Source organism: Balaenoptera borealis, assembly GCF_965194805.1.
Source record: "Balaenoptera borealis genome assembly, chromosome: 5".
Classification (NCBI taxonomy): Eukaryota; Metazoa; Chordata; class Mammalia; order Artiodactyla; family Balaenopteridae; genus Balaenoptera; species Balaenoptera borealis.
The window spans coordinates 108665287-108686527 of record NC_138862.1 but is presented as its reverse complement, the minus strand read 5'-3'; the positions used below and the strand labels follow the sequence as shown (position 1 = coordinate 108686527).

General features: G+C 37.5%; 1 protein-coding gene across 7 annotated transcripts in view; it reads left to right on the top strand.

Moving 5' to 3' along the window:
• The first annotated feature begins 229 nt into the window (after positions 1-229).
• Positions 230-21241, top strand: part of GFM1 (G elongation factor mitochondrial 1) — a 52589-nt gene continuing 31577 nt past the window's right edge. For 6 of the 7 annotated variants that reach the window (XM_082394355.1, XM_082394354.1, XM_082394353.1 and 3 more), the window contains exons 1-11: positions 231-468; positions 1781-1933; positions 2786-2918; positions 3372-3576; positions 5552-5668; positions 9131-9281; positions 12748-12902; positions 13475-13559; positions 15900-16037; positions 17811-17912; positions 19580-19636. In XM_082394355.1, the coding sequence (XP_082250481.1) occupies positions 364-468; positions 1781-1933; positions 2786-2918; positions 3372-3576; positions 5552-5668; positions 9131-9281; positions 12748-12902; positions 13475-13559; positions 15900-16037; positions 17811-17912; positions 19580-19636 (1401 nt within the window). In that variant the 5' untranslated portion in view covers positions 231-363. Of the gene's footprint in view, positions 469-1780; positions 1934-2785; positions 2919-3371; positions 3577-5551; positions 5669-9130; positions 9282-12747; positions 12903-13474; positions 13560-15899; positions 16038-17810; positions 17913-19579; positions 19637-21241 lie in introns of all 7 variants that reach the window. The other variant, XM_082394359.1, reaches the window with a different exon arrangement.

Sequence of the window (21241 nt, the reverse complement as noted above, 5' to 3'; positions counted from 1 at the left end):
TGCATTTTTTTTTAACGTAAATTCTATTATAAACGTCTCTCCACTCTGCTGTATGGGGAAAACCACCACGTTTAAAGGCTGCATCTTTCTGGGAGCGTGCCAAAACCCTGATTAGCTCCGGAAAGCGTCTGCACTTCCTCTTCCCCGTCGGCAGAGGGCATCCTGGCAGCGGAGGACGCTGCTCGGCTCTGAGAACCGGAAGCTTCTCCCTCTCTCTTTTTTTCTCCCCTCCCTCTCATCCTTCGCCCCTGAAGTGCTCTTCCGGCCCTGGTTGCCGGCGTGCGTTTGAACGCTTCTAGTAGTGGTGCTGGTTGCTGGGCAGAGCCGGAGCTGCGGGACCTTCGCGCCTGTTCTGCGCTCGCCATGAGACTGCTGGGAACCGCCGCCGCCGCCGCCGCCGCCGCCGCGGCTGTGGAGAGCCGGCCGCTCCCGCGGGTCCCCGCCGCCCTGGGCTGGCAATGGAAGCAGGTAGTGGAGTCCGGCGGGGCGACACCGCACCACGGACTGTCCCCGGGACCTTGCGGTGTGTCCGGAGCCAGGGAGGAAGTGACACTCCTACCCTCCCTGGCACCTCCTTACTGGCAGCTCCGAATGGGAGCTGTCGACCTCAGCGCTGAAAAGCCCCTCGGTATCTGCACAGCCGCTGGTTATTAATGAGCAGCGTCCCGGTGCGCTGGGAGGTTCGGCGGCCTCCGATTTACGGTTAAGCCTCTTATTTTTGGTGTACCTTAGAGAGGAGTGAAGGTCGAGACAACGGAAAAATTAGTGTGTCCAGGGCTCGAATCCAGAGCTTCTGACTCGTTATTCCGTGCTCTTTTCACTACAGAGTGTCGTTGGCCTCTGACTGATCCCTCTTTCAGCTGACCCTGGGTTATTCGATTTGGAGCCCGACCCTCCCAGTACCTTTCTTTGGTTCTGTGTCTGCCTTTTGTGGGGGGCGCGGGGAGCGCAGAGTGGACTAGGATTAGGTAGGAGTTGAGCCTTTCCTGTTATGCAAACCTCCTTTGCTTTGCTCGCTGATATCCGTGGGATTTAATCAACCAAGTGCCGATCACCCGGATTCCATTTTACCCAGGTTTTCCAAGTTCTTCCCTTTTCCCAGAAGTGGCTGCAGTGCATTTTGGATGGGCAGTCCTATAGAGAGAAATTTATATTGTGTCCTGTGTATATTGTGTCCTGTTTCCATAAATGGAAACATCCATTCCATCACCACCAGAGTAAAATAAAGTTGTTGTTGTTGTTTTAATGTTACTAATTGTTTTGGGGTGGAAAGGAATTGGAAACCTTTTGTGGGCTGCCTTGAAGCTATTGGCACCACTGCATAGAGCATATAAGTCCTCAAACATCCTTGCTAGCTGTGAACTACAGTAAGGAGGAAGAGGAAAAAAAGTAAAATTTAGAGTAAAAACTATATTTCCTATTAAAGTAGTTGTTGGGAGCTGTTTTTCTGATTTTATCAGCCCCAGTGTATATTTTCAAACCTGTGCCATTCGGTAAAAGTATCTGTCCCCTTTTCTTTATTTAATTAATTTATTTGAATATATCTTTTCTGACTTATTTATTTTTAAGAGTATGTCTTTTCTGTCCTCTCTTGCAGCCTCTTCTTTGGTTACAGGAGTTGCAGGTTGAGACGTTCCTTCTTTTGCCTTTTCAGACAATCTCATATGACGTTTTGTGTCCATTGAGATTTCTTGGAGGAAAGATGTCCACTAAACCCTTTCTAATTGTCCACTGTTTTCTCATGAAAAATGCATTGAATTGAGCTCTCTTATTTTTTCAGACTAATTGGAAGATTTGCCGATGGTGTTCATCAGGGGTGATTCCTAACGAAAAGATACGAAATATTGGAATCTCAGCTCACATTGATTCTGGGAAAACTACATTAACAGAACGAGTGCTTTACTACACTGGCAGAATTGCAAAAATGCATGAGGTGTGTGGTTCATGGTTGATTCCATTAGTTTGACCTTGGTTTTAATTGTTTTATAAGGATTTAAGAAACTTCACAAACCTGGAAGATTAAAAGAGTGGTAACAGTGGATCTTTAATCAGAGTCACAAAATGGATAGATCAGGTTGGCTTGAAATGTTGCTCTGAGGAATCTTTCTAGAGACCATCACTGTGGGTATCCTGAGTAGGCTGTTTTTCAAGAATGTTAAGTCAATATGATGTACCCTTAAGCAGCCATTAAAATAATGTTTACATACTTTTAAATGTTATGGAGAGATGTTTATAATGTTAAGTCGAAAAAGGGTTTAAAATGAGCTTAATAGTTAAAAAATACATATGTCAGGAAAGAATTATTTTAGAAAATCTTCAAACTCTCCTGAAGACATTACATATTATTGAGTAATTCTACTCTCCACTTAAAAATGTTACTTCAGATGAAGATCATCTCATTAAACCACAGACTTTAAAAGCTGAATTCTTCCCACCCAGACCTCAAAGTCCACACGAAACACAGCAGGGAAAAATCTCTTCTCTGCTCACAGACTAACACAGGGCTGGTGGGCAGGAACAGTGCAGAGGGAGCAAGGATGGCTCTAAGACCAGGTAATGCTCAGTGGTAGCAGCTGCTAAAAATGGCAATGAAGAAAGGGTTAGGGTTAATAGAGGGCAAAACCTGTAATCAATTTTCTACTCCATGAGATGATATGGTTTGACAATTAGGTTTCTCTGAAAAGTGCATCAGTTAACTATCTGTGTTCTGGTTCCATCTGTGAAGATTTCTTTCCTTCTTGGAATGCAGGGACAGAGAAATCTGAACTGCTGTGCTTGTGTTTAGGTAAAAGGTAAAGATGGAGTTGGTGCTGTCATGGATTCCATGGAACTAGAAAGACAAAGAGGAATCACTATTCAGTCAGCAGCCACCTATACCATGTGGAAAGATGTCAATATCAACATTATAGATACTCCTGGTGAGCTAAGTTCTTGGTTTTATTGCAGCTTGTTTTGGCAGTGGCATATTTAGTTCTTTCCTCCACCATGATCTAGCTCATTTTTGAGTATCAAATAATACTCAAAAGTGTGACTGTGAATTTCCTATTAGAGAAATCTAACTTGGGACCTAGAATACTTAATCTTTAAGTGGTTTCTTTGAAAAATAGTGCAAAGAAATTGTGAATAGGAAGGTTCTTGCCTTTTACATGTTGCAGCTGATTCCAAAGATGCCCATGCCCTAGTATCTTTTGAAGTGATTTTGTTGAGCCCCTAAACCTTATGTTAAGTGAACAGTATTGGTGGTTTAAGGAGTTCATATTTTAATTAGAAGACTTACGTAATGATCAGAGATAGAAGAACTTTTACTTGTACACGTTGTAAAAATTCATACTGCTTTTTAAGACCCTGACACAGTTCTCTGTCTCATTTAGGGCACGTGGACTTCACAATAGAAGTTGAAAGAGCCCTGAGGGTGCTGGATGGTGCCATCCTTGTTCTCTGTGCGGTTGGAGGGGTGCAGTGCCAGACCATGACTGTTAATCGTCAGATGAAGCGCTACAGTGTTCCATTTCTAACTTTCATTAACAAACTCGACCGAATGGGCTCCAGCCCAGCCAGGGCCCTGCAGCAAATGAGGTATACTGAACCTTAGAACAGAGTGGGGGTAATGATCCGGATAACAAACCTTACATCCAGAAGGACAGTTAATTCAGTGTCATTAAGCTTTATCCCCTTAATTTTTTTTCCTTTTTAAAATTCATCTATGTGTATGACTTATCATAGTAAATGGAACACTGAGGTCCATAGTTTGGTTTGTGATGTGATTTCATCAACTACTTTCTCTGTAAAATGGAAGAAATATGACTTAAATTTTAGGGAGGTTGAAGGTGAATTCAGAAAACCATCTGGCAATTTGTAGTGTTTTGCTGTAATTAGAGAATTTATAATCTAGGGTAGATTCTAAAAGTACTGTGCGTTTATTTAGACAAACCTAGAGGATTATCTTCAATTTTAACCTTCATTTGAGGAATTTTAATTAATGACTTAAATTAGTATGCTATATTCTCTTGCTTTTATTTGTTAACATATTTGTTAAGACAACAGCAATACTTCCTTTCTGAATCAGACATAACCCAGTGGTATTGCTATGATTTTACATTTTGCACAATACTACTTGTTTCACACAGCCTTTGAAAAGAGTCGGAGTTTCACTTTTCACCTTTTGTAGATCTGTAAATGTAGCGGTAGAGTTCCTACCCAAGATTCACATGGCGGAGCTGATGGATGTAGGCAGTAAGGTTTGTGGTAGTGGAGAGACTTAAGAGTGATGTGTCTGATGACAAAAGATACCGTGTTGAGGAACTTTAACTGACAGTATTGCTGTGTGCTCTCTGATGGAAGTGACGTTTTTGAGAACATGAGAGTGAAATTTTTCTTTATTGGGCATTTGTAATACTTTCTTGGGATAACGAAACGTTTTCACTGTTTTTTTCTAATTATATTTTACTTGTGGTTGGCAATAGATGGTCTCTTTGCACCAAGTTTTTTCCTGAATTCCAGGCAGATTCTGTTTCAGCATTTATTTGACTACTTTGGTTCTTTCTTTGCACCACTCCCTTTTACCTGTTACCTCATTCTGTAGCTCCCATTAAACAGATCTTGAAACTTCTGAATCTGGCCTCTGTGTCTTAACTTTTCTACCATACTTTCTCATACTTTCTGTCTCCTTCTAATTTTTACTGGGTTATGAGAGAATTTTTGAGGTCAGTCTTCCAACTCACTAATCTGGTATTCATCTGCATCCCTTCTGTTATTTAGCCTGTTTTTTGTTCTTTTTAATCCCAGCAGTTATGTAGTTAATTTCTATAAACTTTCCCTTTTATTGTGACATCTTTATTAATAGAGGTAATTCCTTTTTAGATCTTTACATTTTATTTTCTTCTAGTAACTTTCTCCTTGGAGGTTAGTACCATTTCTTGAGCTCCCACCTCTCTTTCAAGCTATTGATTTCCTTCAGATATTTGGTGGTTCTTAGTTATCAATCCATAGTTATAGATGGATACCTAGAATCTAGAGCATAATTAGCTAGAGCATATTTCTACTTGAGTGTAAATCCCTGCCAGTGAGTGTAATTTCTCTTCGGTGGTTGTGCCTGATTGAGCGTACAGGCTGATGATGAATGTCTGACTTTAATACCCACTCTAAGGGTTTTCCCCCTAAGGAACTTCCTTTTCAGATAGCTATACTCAGGTTCACTAGAGTCAGCTGATCCAAGAATGAGATGTGGGTACAATTATCCCACCATCCTTTAATTTCCTGGCCAACCACTCAGTGACCTGTTTTCCCCTCTTCTGTTTCTGATCCAGGGTATTCTGGGAATCTGATGGGAAAATACGTATCTTACAGTTCTTTTTGTTGCCCGAATAGGGTTGAGGCTTCCTGAGCACAGTGAGTTTGGCTGTCAGTCTGTTCCCAAATGCTTTTGTATCCTCCGCTCTGACCTGCTGATCAGTTCCACAGATCTGCCATTGATTTCTTTTTATATTTATTTTGTTATTTCAAAGGGACTTGGGGAGAAAAAAAGGGGTAAACATGTATTTTTATTTTTCAGGTCTAAACTAAGTCATAATGCAGCATTTGTGCAATTACCCATTGGTTTGGAGGGTGATTTTAAAGGTATTATAGATCTTATTGAGGAACGAGCCATCTATTTTGATGGAGACTTTGGGTAAGTGTTAAAAATATACTATTCTATTAAAATCTTATATTTTAAAAAGTATCAAAGAAAGGAAAAGGATGAGTGCTTTAAATACAAACTTCTTTTTGAAATGGGGCTGGAAGAATATCCTCTAAGATGATTTTGTTTTAATACTTTTAATCCTAGTTACTTCCCATTTTGCTTAGTATTCATTCCAAGGGAGAGTATGTTACTCTTTGGGTGATATATTTATATCGCATTATGATATACACGGTGTGGTGAGAGGAGACCTTCAGCTTGGGCTAGTGATGTAATATCTCTTTTTCTACTTGTTCATGCATTCATCCATGTATTCATTCATTCTGTAGACTTTTCTGGAACAGCTGCTATGTTCTGGGTATTATAAAAACTGGGAAGAAAATAAGGATCATAAATATTTCGTCTACCTACTTCATGGGATTACAAAAATAAAAAGATTAATATATAAAAGAAGTTAAAACTTGTATACATGTGGTTTAGGCAATACAAAAAGCAAATTGGTAACTTTTGACATGGTTTTGGTCCGTCAACCAACTTTTGAAGAGACCTTTGCATACAAAGCAGAGTAACTGCGCAGTGGTTATCAAACCATGGCATTCAGAAGAATCACCTGGAGAGCTTATTAAAACACAAATCTCTGGATTCACCTCTGGAGATTCTAATTCAGTAACTGTAGGGTGGGCCTGGAATTTGCATTTCTGGAAAGCTCCCAAGTGGTGCTGATGTTTCAGGTCTGCAGACCACAGTTTGAGTGGCACTATTCTAGACAATTTGGGGAGTCATAAATGAACCTTTGTTCTGAAGTGTGGACCCAGTAGCCTGGCAGTTCTCTCCGAAGGTCCTTTATTAGGGGTTTCCTTTTTCTGCTATGGAACTGAGATTGCTGGTCTGGCAGGTGGGTGAAAGGCATTGTGATCAGTTAACTGTATAGAATTTATCCTTATCGACCGTCTTGTAGGCAGGGAAAAGATCAAGCCTATTCAGTGGACAAGGCATTCCTCACTCTTACTTTTTGTTTGACAACTAAGTAATGACAACAAAGTTTATCTCTCACTCCTTAGAATGTAAGGGACAAGGATTTTTACCAGGTTTATTCGCTGCTGTGTACCCAGCCCTAGAACTGTCTGGTACAAAATAGAGACTCAAAAAATAATTTTAAGTAAATGAATAAATCTGCTTCCCCAGAATTACCAGGGCACACATTTCTGTGTACTGAAGCAGAGGCTTTTAAACATTGTTGTACATCAGAACCACAGGTGGAACTTCTTAACATACCTGCCCCCTTTCCCAGCCCTAGACCACTGGGTATGTACATTTTGAAAGGAAGATTCTGATGTGAAAGACTAAGAAGCAGGGAGCTTGCCAGAATGGAAGAAATTAAGTTCTGAAGGCTGTGAAGAGCATTCTTTAGGACAATAAGAATTATTTTCTGACTACTTGCAATTATTTGCAGTTGGCTTCTTTTCCCTTTTTTTTTTTTTTTTTCAGGAATGTGTTTTCTGAAAAGCTTGTTATTTTTCGACATTAGATTCCATTTTTAAAGAAATACTTTTAAAATGTTAAGACTGATGTTTCTAAATATCAAATATATCCATTTCTCTGTTGTGTATTTTATTTGTGACTCTTACCTATCTGGCCCCTAGAGGAACGGAGAACTGAGGTCAAGGTTGAAGAGTCTGTCATAATTAGTAACCTTTTTTTTTTTTTTAACTACAGAATGGAGTGTTCTGTGTTAAAAATTGCTACTAATGAAAAGGAATAGTCAAGTCTCTAATCCTGCTTGTCAGAGACTGTGATATTCTTCTTTTGTTTTTTTTTAAAGATTATGAAAACTACTGATACATGGAGTTGTTTTTAATAAATTTTATTTATTTATTTTTGGCTACATTGGATCTTTGTTGCTGCACGTGGGCTTTCTCTAGTTGCGGCGAGCAGGGGCTACTCTTCCTTGCGGTGCACAGGCTTCTCATTGTGGTGGCTTCTCTTGTTGTGGAGCACGGGGTCTAGGCGCGTGGGCTTCAGTAGTTGTGGCACGCAGGCTCAGTAGTTGTGGCTCGCGGGCTGTAGAGCGCAGGCTCAGTAGTTGTGGCGCACGGGCTTAGTTGCTCCACGGCATGTGGGATCTTCCCGGACCAGGGCTCGAACCCGTGTCCCCCGCATTGGCAGGCGGATTCTTAACCACTGCGCCACCAGGGAAGTCCCGACTGTGATATTCTGATTAATTTGGTTAATAGAATTTTCAAGTACAGTTGACCATTGAACAGTGTGGGGGTTAGAGGTGCTGATCCCCCCGTGCACTTGAAAATCCAAGTATAACTTTTGACTCCCCCAAAACTTAACTACTAATAGCCTACTGTTGACTGGAAGCCTTACCAATAACACAGTTGATTGACACATATTTTGTATGTTACATGTTGTATTCTTACAATAAAGTAAGCTAGAGAAAACAAAATGTTAAAGAAAATCATAAGAAAGAGAAAATACATTTATAGTGTTTTACTGTATTTATCAATATGGAAAGTAATACCTACATTTATCAGTATGGAAGGTAATACCTACATGAGTCAAAGCACTGTAGATGTTATATGTATTACTAACACTAGATATCTAAAATGAAAAGATAAAATATGAAAAGAAATTCATATTTATATACAGGTATTACAGTTCATACATTGATAAGGAAGAAGCAGCACTATATTGCTTTAGGGTAGCCTAGTGTAATTGATGTAATGCAGTAGCCTAGTCTGTATGCTAATGAATGAGTCGTTATAGAATTTTTTATGGCATATCATAAAATCATATTCATAATACAGTATTGGAAACATTGTGACTTTAAAAAAAAAATTACTTACCTGTGATGATACACAATTTATTTAATTATGTGAGAAAGGCATACTGTATGGTGATATAATTCTTTGAAAGCAAAGTTATAAAACAGTAAGAACACTAACACATTATTAATTTCATATTAAATATCACTCCTACATAATGATAGGCTGTCCACTTCAATACAAGTTTTGTACACAGTATTATACACATATATTTTTGCATGTTTATTAAAAAAAATCCGTGTATAAGTGGACCTGTGCAGTTCAAACCTGTGTTGTTCAAAGGTCAACTGTACTCATGGGCTTTGGAGTCAGTTTAGCTTTGAATCATGGCTCATCTGTTTACTAGTAGTACAGCCTTGAGCAGTTTGCTTTGCTTGTTTAAAGTATTTTGCCCACTATTCTGAATTTTAAAGATTCACATTTTTCTTATTTGTGATTTTAATGCAAATATATCAGAGCTCTTATCTAAAAAAATATTTTGGCCATTAGTTTATCTTTTTCATTGGTGCTTATATGTTTAATTGAATATTCTTTTTTTAAATTAATCTTTATTGGAGTATAGTTGACTTACAATTTAACTGAATATTCTTAAAGTACCAAAATAAAACATTTCTACTTTTAGTCAGGTTGTTCGATATGGGGAAATTCCAGCAGAATTCAGGGCAGCGGCAGCTGACCACCGGCAGGAGCTGATTGAATGTGTTGCTAATTCAGATGAGCAACTTGGTGAGATGTTTCTGGAAGAAAAAATCCCCTCAATTTCTGATTTAAAGGCAAGTGCTCTCAAAATTAATCTTCTATTAATAAGAAAAAAGAGGGTTTTTGGTTTGTTTTTTTTTTTTTTTTGCAGGGAGGGGACATGGTGCTTTTATGCAGGGGTTTTATTAATGAAATCTGAGCAAAGTTGTTTAACATAATTGGTTTCTTAAAAAAATACTTGACATGGCAAATTATTCTCTTTTTTTAAGTAGTGAGTTATGTAAAATGGGAAAGGAGTCATAGTTCTAGGAAAAAAGATACTTACACTGCCAACCTCTTGGACATAGTCTTATTAAGAAGAAAGAAGATAAACTAGAAATGTACCCTGTTGTACTATTTGGAAGGCTGTATAGATTTTTTTACTTGATTGTTCAGCTCTTAAAAAATAAAGAGAAGATCCCTGCCTAAAACTGATATTCAGTTTGTAAATAGACAGTTCTCCATAGAAGGTAACAAATGGCCAAGAAGCACATGAAAAGATGCTCAGCATCACTAATCATTAGGGAAAGCAAAGCAAAACCGCAATGAGATACCACTTTACTTATTAGGGTGACTATTATTTAAAAAACAAAATAAGTGTTGGTGAGGATATGGAGAAATTGGAACCCTTGTGCATTGCTGGGGAATGTAAAATGATGCATGTGCTGTGGAAAACAGTGTGGTGATTTCTCAAAAAAAATTAAACCTAGAACTACCATATGATCCAGCAATTCCACTTCTATATACCCAAAAGAATTGAAAGCAGGGACTCAGATATTTGTACACCAATGTTGATAGCAGCGTGATTCACAATAGCCAAAAGTTGGAAACAACCCAATGTCCATCAATGGATGAACAGATAAACAAAATTGGTATATTCATCCACTGGGGGGTATTATTTGGCTTTAAAAAAGAATCAGCTTCTTATACATGCTACAGTATGGGTGAGTCTTGAGGACATTACGTTAAGTGAAATAAGCCAGACATAAAAGGACAAATATTGTATGATTCCACTTCTGTGAGGTACCCAGAATAGTCAAATTCCTAGAGACAGAAAGTAGAATAGTGGTTACCAGGGGCTGGGGGAGGGAAGAGTGGGAAGTTTAATGGGTACAGAGTTTCAATTTGGGATGATGAAAAGTTCTGGAGGTGGATAGTGGTAACAGCAATGTGAATGTACTTGATGCCACTGAACTGTACATTTAAAAATTGTCAAGATAGTCAATTTTGTTATGTATATTTTATCATAAAAATAAAAATCATAAAAAGACTGATATTTATTTTACCAAACCACTTGGTGCCCTTAGCAGAGTTCAGATAAGTAATTATTGTGTGTAAGACATTGCACTCAGGGAGTTTATAGATCAAATGCACAAGGAAAGAACCCTACTGAAGCTGAGATGCTCACTAATATATCTCATAGCTTGAGTTCTTTACCATTCACAAAGGCCTTATCACCTCAGCTCTCTGATGAGTAAGGAACACCACGTAGGAAAGTATAGGTCTGGGCCCTGATTAAAGTCAAGCACTGTATCCCAGGTTCCACAATAGAGAGTTAGGTTTCGATCTATGAAAGGGAATATGTCAGGGGTTCCCAGGACCACTCCCAGATTCTGTGATTCACTAGGAGTAAGGACTCAGCACATAATCACACTCATGGCTATGATTTATTACAGTGAAAGGAGACAAAGCAAAATCAGCAAAGGGCAAAGGCACATGAGGTGAAGTCCAGAAGAAACCAGGGGTAAGCTCCCAGGCATCCAGTGCAGTCTGCAGTGCTTGCCTGTTTCCTCCAGCAGCAAGTTGTGAGTGTGCCTGTGAAATGACATCTACCAGGGAAACTCATTAGAAACTCAGTGCCAAGGTTTTACTGGGGACTGGTCACACAGACACCCCCTGCCTAGCATGTACCAAATTCCAGACTCCCAGAAGGAAAGTAGGTGTTTAGCACACATCACATAGTTTGTACAACAGTATAGGCACAGTGAACCAGTCTTACCAGTTCTGGGAATGCTGGGAACCTCCCAGAAATCCAGATCCCCAGGCCTCAGCCAGGGGCCCAGCCTTGCAAGCAGGCCTTTATAAGGAGGACAGTTTCAGGCCTGCTATGTTTACTGTTTTCTGCCAGGATACATGGGTGTACTTTAGTTTCTGTGTTGTTGTTGGGTATATTGTTATTAGGGACAGTGGAAAGGCAACGGTTTTCAAGTGTGAATGTGATTCTTATAAAAGTAAGGGAAATTTTCGGGAAAATAAAGCTTTTGTTATGCTGGTATAGGGTTAGCTTTAATTTCTCCTTTTTTCTATTTATCAACCACCCTCATGTGTTTCTCTATTCAATGGATGTAAACTTAAGCATGGTAAGATTCATATGTTCCTACTGTTGCATATAGGGAGGGTTGGAAAGTCAAAGACGTGACTTTGTGGCCTAGGGTAGCCTAAGTGATTAGTGACCAAGCCATTTCTGGCTCCTAGCAACAGCAAAGGCAAGTGTTTTAAGATAGCTCCAAATGGTAATTGCTTTCTTACCATGCCTACTTTCTCCTTTTTATACTCCTTTTATTGTGCTCAGCTGTTATCCTACTCTTCATTGTGATGTTTAGAAATTGTGGTTATAAATGTTTTGCTTTAAGCTTTTTAGGATAACTAGTTTTCTGTTTTTCCTGAGGACTGAGAAATAATTGTATGCAGCTGCATATTTCTGGAGTGGTGGGTTGTGGCCACAGCACAGCACTGCTGTTGGCCTCTTCCAGCTGCTAGAGCTAAAGGTCCACTGCTCCCTCTGAGGCCAGTAGCCAGTAAGGAATGAGGCTGGGACACATGGACAGTGTTTGCATGAGGGGTTGGGACATGACCAGGAGGTCGTTATTTTAGAGCCTTGTTACTATCATGGCCCTTAATTTATGAGCAGTTTGTACTGTTTGGCTTCCTGTATGTATATCCTTTAAAAAAAGGAAACAAGTCAGTTAAATGTTTTTTAATAGGTGATACTTTCATATCGTTTAAACATTTAACAACTGTACAAAGGTACACAGGAAAAAGTCTCCCACCTGCCCAGTTCTCTGCGCTGTCCCTAAAACAGATTGCCAGTTAATAGTTTCTGGTGTATCTTTCCAGAGACTTTTGTGTGTGTGTGTGTGTGTGTATATTGCTGTTCCCTCTATTTTACACAATTGTTAACATACTGTTTACACTGTTCTGTGTGTGTGTTTATTTTCTATGTATGTGTGTATATATATATCTTTTTCTTTTTTTTTGCCAAATTGAAAGTTAGTGACATTCCAGGAGTGTTGAAAGCAGTTGCAGTGTTGAAAGTTAAATAGCCTTTTTTCTTTTTTTTGTATTTTGATCTTAAGTTATAGAGAACCTGATTCCAGTCTTCACCAGAGCCAGTACTCCAAAGACTATCAATTCATTTCGTTCATTTGTTGCTTTGTAATTGATCTGAAACACAAAATGTAACTTTAAGATAAACTAATCATTAATTTTTTTCGTTTGTAGCTCGCAATTCGAAGAGCCACTCTAAATAGGTCATTTACTCCTGTCTTTTTGGGAAGTGCCTTGAAGAACAAAGGAGTTCAGCCTCTTTTAGATGCTGTTTTAGAATACCTCCCAAATCCATCTGAAGTCCAAAATTATGCTATTCTCAATCAGGAGTAAGTCTTGGAAATTGATTTTTAATTTATGCACAAAGACTTTAACATTTGTGCACTGGGAAAGTATTTAAGAATGGTTCTTGTAGTTGTGATTGTGGAGTTTTCCCCATAATTTACAAAAATCAATCTCCATTTCTATTTGGGTAACAATTTTGGCATAGAGAAAAATATTTATTATACCTTCCCATATCATATTCTATTTGTAAGTTAGAAATATGATTTATTTCATTATCAAAGTTTACATCATTAGAAAATTTACTCATTTGGAACCAATTGTATTTTTTTTTAATGCTTTAAGAAACAAAAATTTTGAAGTTCTCATTGATAATTTTTCTTTTTCTGCCAGACTATTTTTGTGTTTTTTATTCTGCTCTGGTCCTGTCACAATGCAGTAATTAAGGCCAGAAAAGTTATTCTTATTGATCCCTTTCAGTGAAATTTCACTTATGAATCAGCCCAGAAATGTTTACTGCACATGTGCTTCTTCTTAGATAATATTCTGATGAAACAAATTGATATAAAAGAAATATCAAATATTGCATCTCATAAATGTGTATTTCTTTTATTTTAAGTGACTCACAAGAGAAAACCAAAATCTTAATGAACCCCAAAAGAGACAATTCCCATCCATTTGTAGGCCTGGCTTTTAAACTGGAGGTAAGTTGCTTTCTAATGTATTTAACTGCTATATGTAGAAATTTTCTTTTCTATTAGGCTTTTATTCCTATTATAAAATGACTTAGGAAATATTTGGTTACAGGTTTCTCCACTGTAAAGTTACTTTCCCCTCTACCCCGTTCCATATTGACTCTTTAGAAGAAGGTTCCTGGGCACAGCCCACACTTAAGGGCTGGGAATTATTTTCTTCCTCCTTGAGGGAGCAGTATCTATGTAAGTTATTTGAGATTCTTCTGTATAGGAGAATTGTCTTTTCTCCCCCGTGTATTTACTTATTCAATCATTTATTTTTATCAGTATGGACTCATGGATATTTATTTTGTACTTTGAGTTATAATCCAGTGGTATGTTACTTATTTTGTTGCCAGATTGACCAGTTTTGGCCATTGGAGCTGTTTCACTTGGCTTCTGTGCCCCTTAGACATTCCACCGTATTTTGCTTTTTTGAATACTTCCTTACTTTCTGGCACTACAGGATGCTCCAGGCTTATGTTGTATATTCCCTGCCCCAGCCCTAGAATCAGCCATTTCTCTAAGAGCCCTGATTTCTTTTAATTGTGAATGGTATTAGAAACCAAGATTTGGGGACTAGGTGTGCTTTTTGTTGTGTTATTGCTTCTGTGTATAATATTTTAAGTGGGAAAAAAGTTGGATAAGTTGAAAATGTTAAAGAGTGGTTATTTCTGGGATGGAATTATATTGGGGGGGCTTTTTCCTAGTTTGTATTTTTAAATTTTTACAATATGCTTTTTATTACTTCTAAAACCAGAAAAAGTAATTTTAAATTAAAAAGTAGAAATAACATTGCAGTGACAATTTTTATGCATAAAGCTTTTGAAAATATATATTTAGGAATAGTTTTCTTAGGATCCTCAGAATTGTAATTATTGTGTAAAAGGTATGAAATATTTTAATATTTAATGGTTTATATTGCCAGATTGCTTTCATACTGTCAGAATTAATGTACATGTTAGATTATTTCATTGAATCTTTATCAGCATTGAGTATTGTTTATTAAAAATCATTACTGATTTCATAAATGAAAATAGTATTTTAATACCTCATCTTGCCTTAATTCCTAATAATAGAGAACATTTTTCCATATATTCATTATGGAATTGTATTTCCTCTTTTGTAATTGCCTCTTTATTTTTTTTGTCTTTCCTTTTTTAAAATTAGAGTCAAAGTGTTTTACTTATTTGTACGAGCCTTTCTCTAATAAAGTTTTTAAAAAAACAATTCGCAGTTTAAAATTTACATAGACAAATATATCAGTGTTTGTCTTTAGTCATTTTCTCATTTTTAACCTTATAAATCTTCCTCTTTGATTATATTTTGTAAATATTTACTTTTCTTTCTACTTTTTTGTGGTGGGGTTTCTTGTTTTTTTCATTGTTAATCCAGTTGGAATTTGTTTTGCTGAATGCTGTGAGGTAGGATCTAAATGTATTTCCTCTGCCTTCAAACAGAAGACCAATTGTCTAGTTACCAGTTTTTGAACAATGTTATATTTTTTCATTGATTGTCATGTGTCCTTTATCTTCTGTTGACAAATGAATTAAACATTTTAGATATTTATACTATACCCTATGGGCTGTTCAGTTTAATTTGTGCTAGTTTTATACTATTTATGTTTTGGAGTATTTAATATATTCTTATATCACTCAGAGTTATTTTCTATTTTTATCCATTCTTCTAATTAAATATTAAAGTCACTAATAAAATGTCTAAAAATTCCTCTTCGGATTTTTATTGCTATTGTGTTAAACCTGTAAATTAACATGGGAGGAATTGGCAACTTTTAAATACTTACCTAATAAGTTAGTGTTACTATTCAGGAGGACATGATCCTTGATTATTCATTTTATATTCAGTCACTTTACAGAACTCTTATTTGTATAGCTTTCCAGGTGACTCTCAAAGTTTCTCTAACACGTAGTCTAACTAACAATGTTAGTTTCTCCAACATTGTTGTCTTTCTAATAATTATACCTTATTTTTATGTCTTCTTGTATTAAACTGAACTTATGGAATAACTTCCTTATTATATAAATTTTAAAACTTTTTCTAATAACTTTTATTTCAGAGGAAGCAAAAGTAGTATCTTGGGTTTTGATATCAGAAAGAACAACCATTTAACTTACCTATATTCAAAACTAGTATTAAAGTAGTTTATGACAACAAACTGAAGCATGTATATATGTTGTACTACTAAAACTGATAGCAAATATTTGAAGGTAGTTGTGAAGTTTTCCTCTTAATTTTGATTCCTGGGTTTCTTTTTTATTCTTTCTGCCCTTATCCCATCTTGACTTCTAGGCAGGTCGATTTGGACAGTTAACTTATGTTCGAAATTATCAAGGACAGTTGAAGAAGGGTGATACCATCTATAATACGAGGACGAGAAAGAAAGTACGGGTGCAACGACTGGTTCACATGCATGCCGACATGATGGAGGCGAGTACCTGGGCATTGTTGTGAGATCAGAAATTTCTCTAATGCAAGTGAAATATATCTACCTTCTTGGTATCCTGAGCCCCACAAGAAAATCACTTCTAGTTGAATGTGTTTTCCTAGCTTCTTCCTTTTTAGTTAGGTGGGCTACAATTCTCATGTGGCACTTTGGTGTAGGCTAAATTAGCACATGTCAAGAACACATTTTAAACCACCATTTGTGAGTTAGCTGTATTTCCTCGGTGGCCAAGGTTAAGGAAAAGGGACATTAGTTCCCTAAGATTCAGAGCACAAGATTCAGCACTTTCCTCAAGAGCTATCCTTATGAAGAGTATAATAGGTTCTTAGGACAGTGGAACTGTGGTTCTCAAAGGTAAATGAGAGTAATAAATTCATACGTAACTTCCCACATTGTTCAGTAGATTTACTTCCTGAAATATGGAAGTAGAACCAACCCCCAGAAGGGCCATGTTGATGCCAGAATTCATCTGAGCATTTAAAACCTCTGAAGGTCTAGTCTGGGAGATAAACTTTGGCTTATGGCTTGAATTCTTGAATTGGCTCTGAATCTGTCCTAGCCTTCTGTGGTCCATAGGGTTAAGGCTTGGCAGGATTACCAAGTGTGTGAGGTTGTCTCCTTCTTGCACCCTTTCTCAGTTCAGCTCTATATTCCTAGAGAAATTTATTAGTCTAAGCAAAATGTTATGATATTCAGAAATTTTCAGTGGCCATAACTTTTTTATCTCCTGGAAAATGAATAGGCAGTCTTTCAAAATTAGACATCATTTCTCTTTTTTGAGATAGGCAGCAGGGGGCAGGCTAGAGGGATTAGTGATTGTCACAGCTCTTTCATGGGCCAGAAGCTAGGAGATCCGTACAGCTGTGTAACCATTAAAGCAAGACACACACACTTGCTCATTCACAGCCACAGCTGTTATTAATGAACGTCAATATAAAAAAAGACTAGGAAGTTTAGAGGCACCAATGCTTTATTCTTAGATTTCCTGTGTTTTTTTAACTGCCTGCATCTGTGAGAAATTAAGATTATTTTAAGTACAGTAGACTCCATTCTCCTGCCTTTGTTTTCCAAAACTTCCTTTGCAGGTTTTCCTTGTATGCCTTTGTCATACACATCTCATTATTGGACTGTGGCAGCACATGTAGTACTACATGTTTTTTGTTTGTTTTTCTTTTTTTTCTTTCTGATAGAATTTTATTTTTTTGAATTTATCTTTTTAAAATTTATTTCTTAATTGAAGTGTAGTTGAATTACAATGTTGTGTTAATTACTGCTGTACAGCAAAGTGACTCAGTTATACATATATATATACATTCTTTTTCATATTCTTTTCCGTTATGGTTTATCACAGGATATTGAATATAGTTCCCTGTGCTATACAGTAAGACCTTGTTGTTGTTTATCCATTCCATACTACATGCTTTTTAATTCTATAGAAATAACTTTAGAACCATGAGGCTCTGTGTTCTGTCAGTAGTGCAGATCCTCCAAGTAAAGATGCCATAGCTCGGAGCTTCCATTTAAAGTAAAATCTTGTCAGTTGAGATGTGGTTTAAATAAAGGCCCTGTTGAAGGTATATCTTGCCGTGGTTGATTGTTGGTGTTGCATTGATTCTATCTAATTCCTTCTTTGTGGAATTCATGGTGAGATTCTGCCACATTTGTTTGTGTACAATGTGTTTATTGTGCAATTACTTTTTAGTTATGATGTCCTGGTTTGTATTACTTGCAAGTATCATATTGTGTTCTTTCTTTAGGATATTGAGGAAGTGTTTGCCGGAGACATCTGTGCATTGTTTGGCATTGACTGTGCTAGTGGAGACACATTCACAAACAAAGATAATAGTGGCCTTTCTATGGTAAGTCATTTAACTTCAAAGCTGTTTATCACTTGCGTTTCAAAAGTCTATGTTTTAGTACTTCAGAAAAACAACCACAGAAGTTTTCATTGAGTGCCATGGGCATCAAGTGTAGATTGGTTGTGGCTCTTTTAATATCAACTAAACAAGTGCTCTGTTAGCTAACTTACCTGGTTTTTCTTAGTAAAATCATTCCACCATTCTCCAAGGTTTAGCATGGAGGGAAAATCTCCACCAGGTAACCTGGCATGTGTAGCGCTGACTCCTACCCTGAGATCTGCCTCCCCATTGTGGGCACACCTCTAATTGCTGTCACCGTCATCAGGCTAGTCCCAACCAAGTGCTCCTTCCTTATTAACTCGGCAGCTGGAGATTGGACCCTTCCCTCAATCCCCTAGAGAACTGTAAGAGCAGGCTGTAACATTTAGGCTAGACTCCAGGGGCAGCATGACAGAACGGAACCGTGCCCTGCAGGCAGGATGCAACTAGACAGTCCACCTTACTGTACACAGCCTGCCTTGTGGAACTCACAGGTCCCTTTTTGTCACTGAGGGAGACTGAAGGGAAGAGCATGCTCGGGCAGTTCCCGCCTTTCAGTCCCCGCCTTTCAGTCCCCTTTACTCCTCCCCTTTTTGCCCCCACAGGACAGCAGGCTCTTGCACAGCATGACCATGTGTTCATGTGGGTGCTCCCTCTCCTGAATTCATTCAGTAAAGGACGAATATGAGTACGCAGGGGATAGGTGATTTGCAGTGAAGGAATTTACAGTGGGTTGTTTATATAAGAACTGGTCCAGCCTAACAGATGAGCACTATAATAGCTCCTGTATCTTATGATGAATTCTTGATTTTATAATTTAGCTTTTTTGTATAAAATACTCTCTAATGTCTATGGTTTTACATGTGGAGTTAGGACACTGCAAAAATCATAAATCTGTAAAGGTTTTTGGGTGATCTAGATAAGGGGACTTTTTGATAAGTATTATTGATAAGGCTTTTTCTAAACTTGTCATTACCAATATGAAGGGACTGGAGGTTGTGGGAAGTACTCAGGCGTTGAGGCAAGTAGACCCTGGTCAGTCTTACCTCTGCCCTGAGCTACCTGCTGGCCCTTGGCCAAGTTAGTTATTCTTCTTGCCAAGCCTTTGATGCTTCTATTTGTAAGATGGGGATAATAATATCTGCCTCTCAGAGTTGTGACTGATTAAATGAGATGTCATATGTATAAAGAATCTAGTCCCTTTCTCTGCTTCTCTTATCAGTGATGGCAGTATATTTTGATTAAATAACTTATCAGAAGATAGCTATAGCAGATGTAACCACGAGCTAATAAGTATTCCACATCTCAGCATTTGAATTCATTATATGTAATGATTATGTTAAACTGAAAGTGTCAACAAACTTAAGGGCCTTAAACAGTTAAGTAAGTAAATAGATGCTTTATTTTTGTTATTTTGGGAGGGAGGAGATCATATAAGTGGACACCTTTATATATTAATATATTCATTTATTTAAGGAAAAACAGACCAAGATATATTTGTCTACCCTAAGATGTTGACTAGTATTTGTCTTTTGTTCTATTGTAAAGGAGAACATTAAAATTAATCCATCCCTGACACATACGGTACTGTATTTGAATTCTTCTCTGTTCTTTGAAAAATACTTTAGGAGTCAATTCATGTTCCTGATCCTGTCATTTCAATAGCAATGAAGCCTTCTAACAAGGTAGGAGTTTGATTTAACGCTCAGTATATCACAGTAAAAACTTGAGCTCTTTTTTGTCTGTCTCCACAATGCATATGGTGTCTTGTGATAACCAGCAGTCTTATGGTCTCTATTTGCTCTTTTGGTATTGAGATCACCTTTTAAAATTTACCAATCTATTAGTAGTAAGTACTTCACAGTATATTTGAAGAAGTTGATGGTATTAAAGTATTCATGAGACGGTGCTTTATAACTCTTTACTATAGTAAAAGTATATCATTGGCTCTGGAGTGTTAAGTGTGAGTAACTTCCTAGATTGAGATCATAAGAGATGGAAAAGAGGCAACTGAGGCATTTGTCCTAAGTTGCAGAAAAACCTCACTGTAAAGTATATTAAAATATTGCATAGATTAATTGCCTCATGGATTATAATACATCTCTACATCTGTAGTAGTTATGAAGTAAATGTCTGACTATAACATGGAAGGCCTGCAAATAAGACTGTTTTGACTCACTTTCAAATATAAAGTTTTATGATTGGATTTGATGTCATTTAGCTTTTTAGCCAAAATTGCTTGAATAGGTTCTGCATTTGCATTGCTTGTCCTTGGAATTAGTCCTGATCTTGAAATATAATTGTTTAGTTCTTAAGTTAGTTACATTCATAATAATCATTTTAACGTGATATATTGACATTAACTCATTCATGCACTGAGGGAACATTTTATGATCTCTTGTCATCTGGGTACTATCCTTTACAGAACGTATTCTGATTTATTGTCTTGTGGATATATTAACAGCAACTACTTCATCTATTTTGAGGAACTGAGATTTTCCAGGCCCTTCTCATTATAGAAAAGAGAATGTTGAGGTGGCAGGAAACGTTCAGTCACTCTATCTCAGAAAGTTGAAAGGCGAGCTTTACATCTTACCACAGTGAGATGCCACAGTTTGCTCCAAGTACTTTGCCAGATTGGTTGCTTTTCCCTTCAGAAGATGAAGGACTAGAAGTTAAAGATATTATTCTTCTTTATTCCTAACTCCAGAGTTTATGTAAGACATTTAACTGTTGATAGTTCACAATCATGGAGGGAAATCAAATGCATCAATATTCAAAAGGTTTTTTGGTGTCTTGGGGTTGTCTGCTTCCTGGAGAATTAATATACATCAAATAATGAAATCACTGCATAAAACCCTGAATCTCAGTAGTGGGGCAGGGGTGATCTTCTAGTAAGTTGAGAGTCCCTGGCTAGTGCAGGGCAAAGGGAAAAGACTTTGGAGATAGACTAACCCAGGATTCAAGCCCAGCTAGCTCTGTGGCCTTGAGCAACTTGTTTGTACCTAGTTTCCTCACCTGTAAAACATGGATAATTCTGTCGTGCAGCCTTGTGGTTAGAATTTGAGATAACGTATACAAAACACATAACACATCTTCAGCCACATGTGATAGCTGTTAATATTGGTGATTGGAGCGTGTTAGTTTTCTATTGCTGCCTAAGAAATTAGCAAAAACTTAGTGGCTTAAAACAGCACAGATGTATTATTTTACAGTTGGGTAGGTTACAATTCGGACATAGTTCTTAATGGGCTAAAATCAAGTATTGGCAAGGCTGTGTTGTTTCTTTC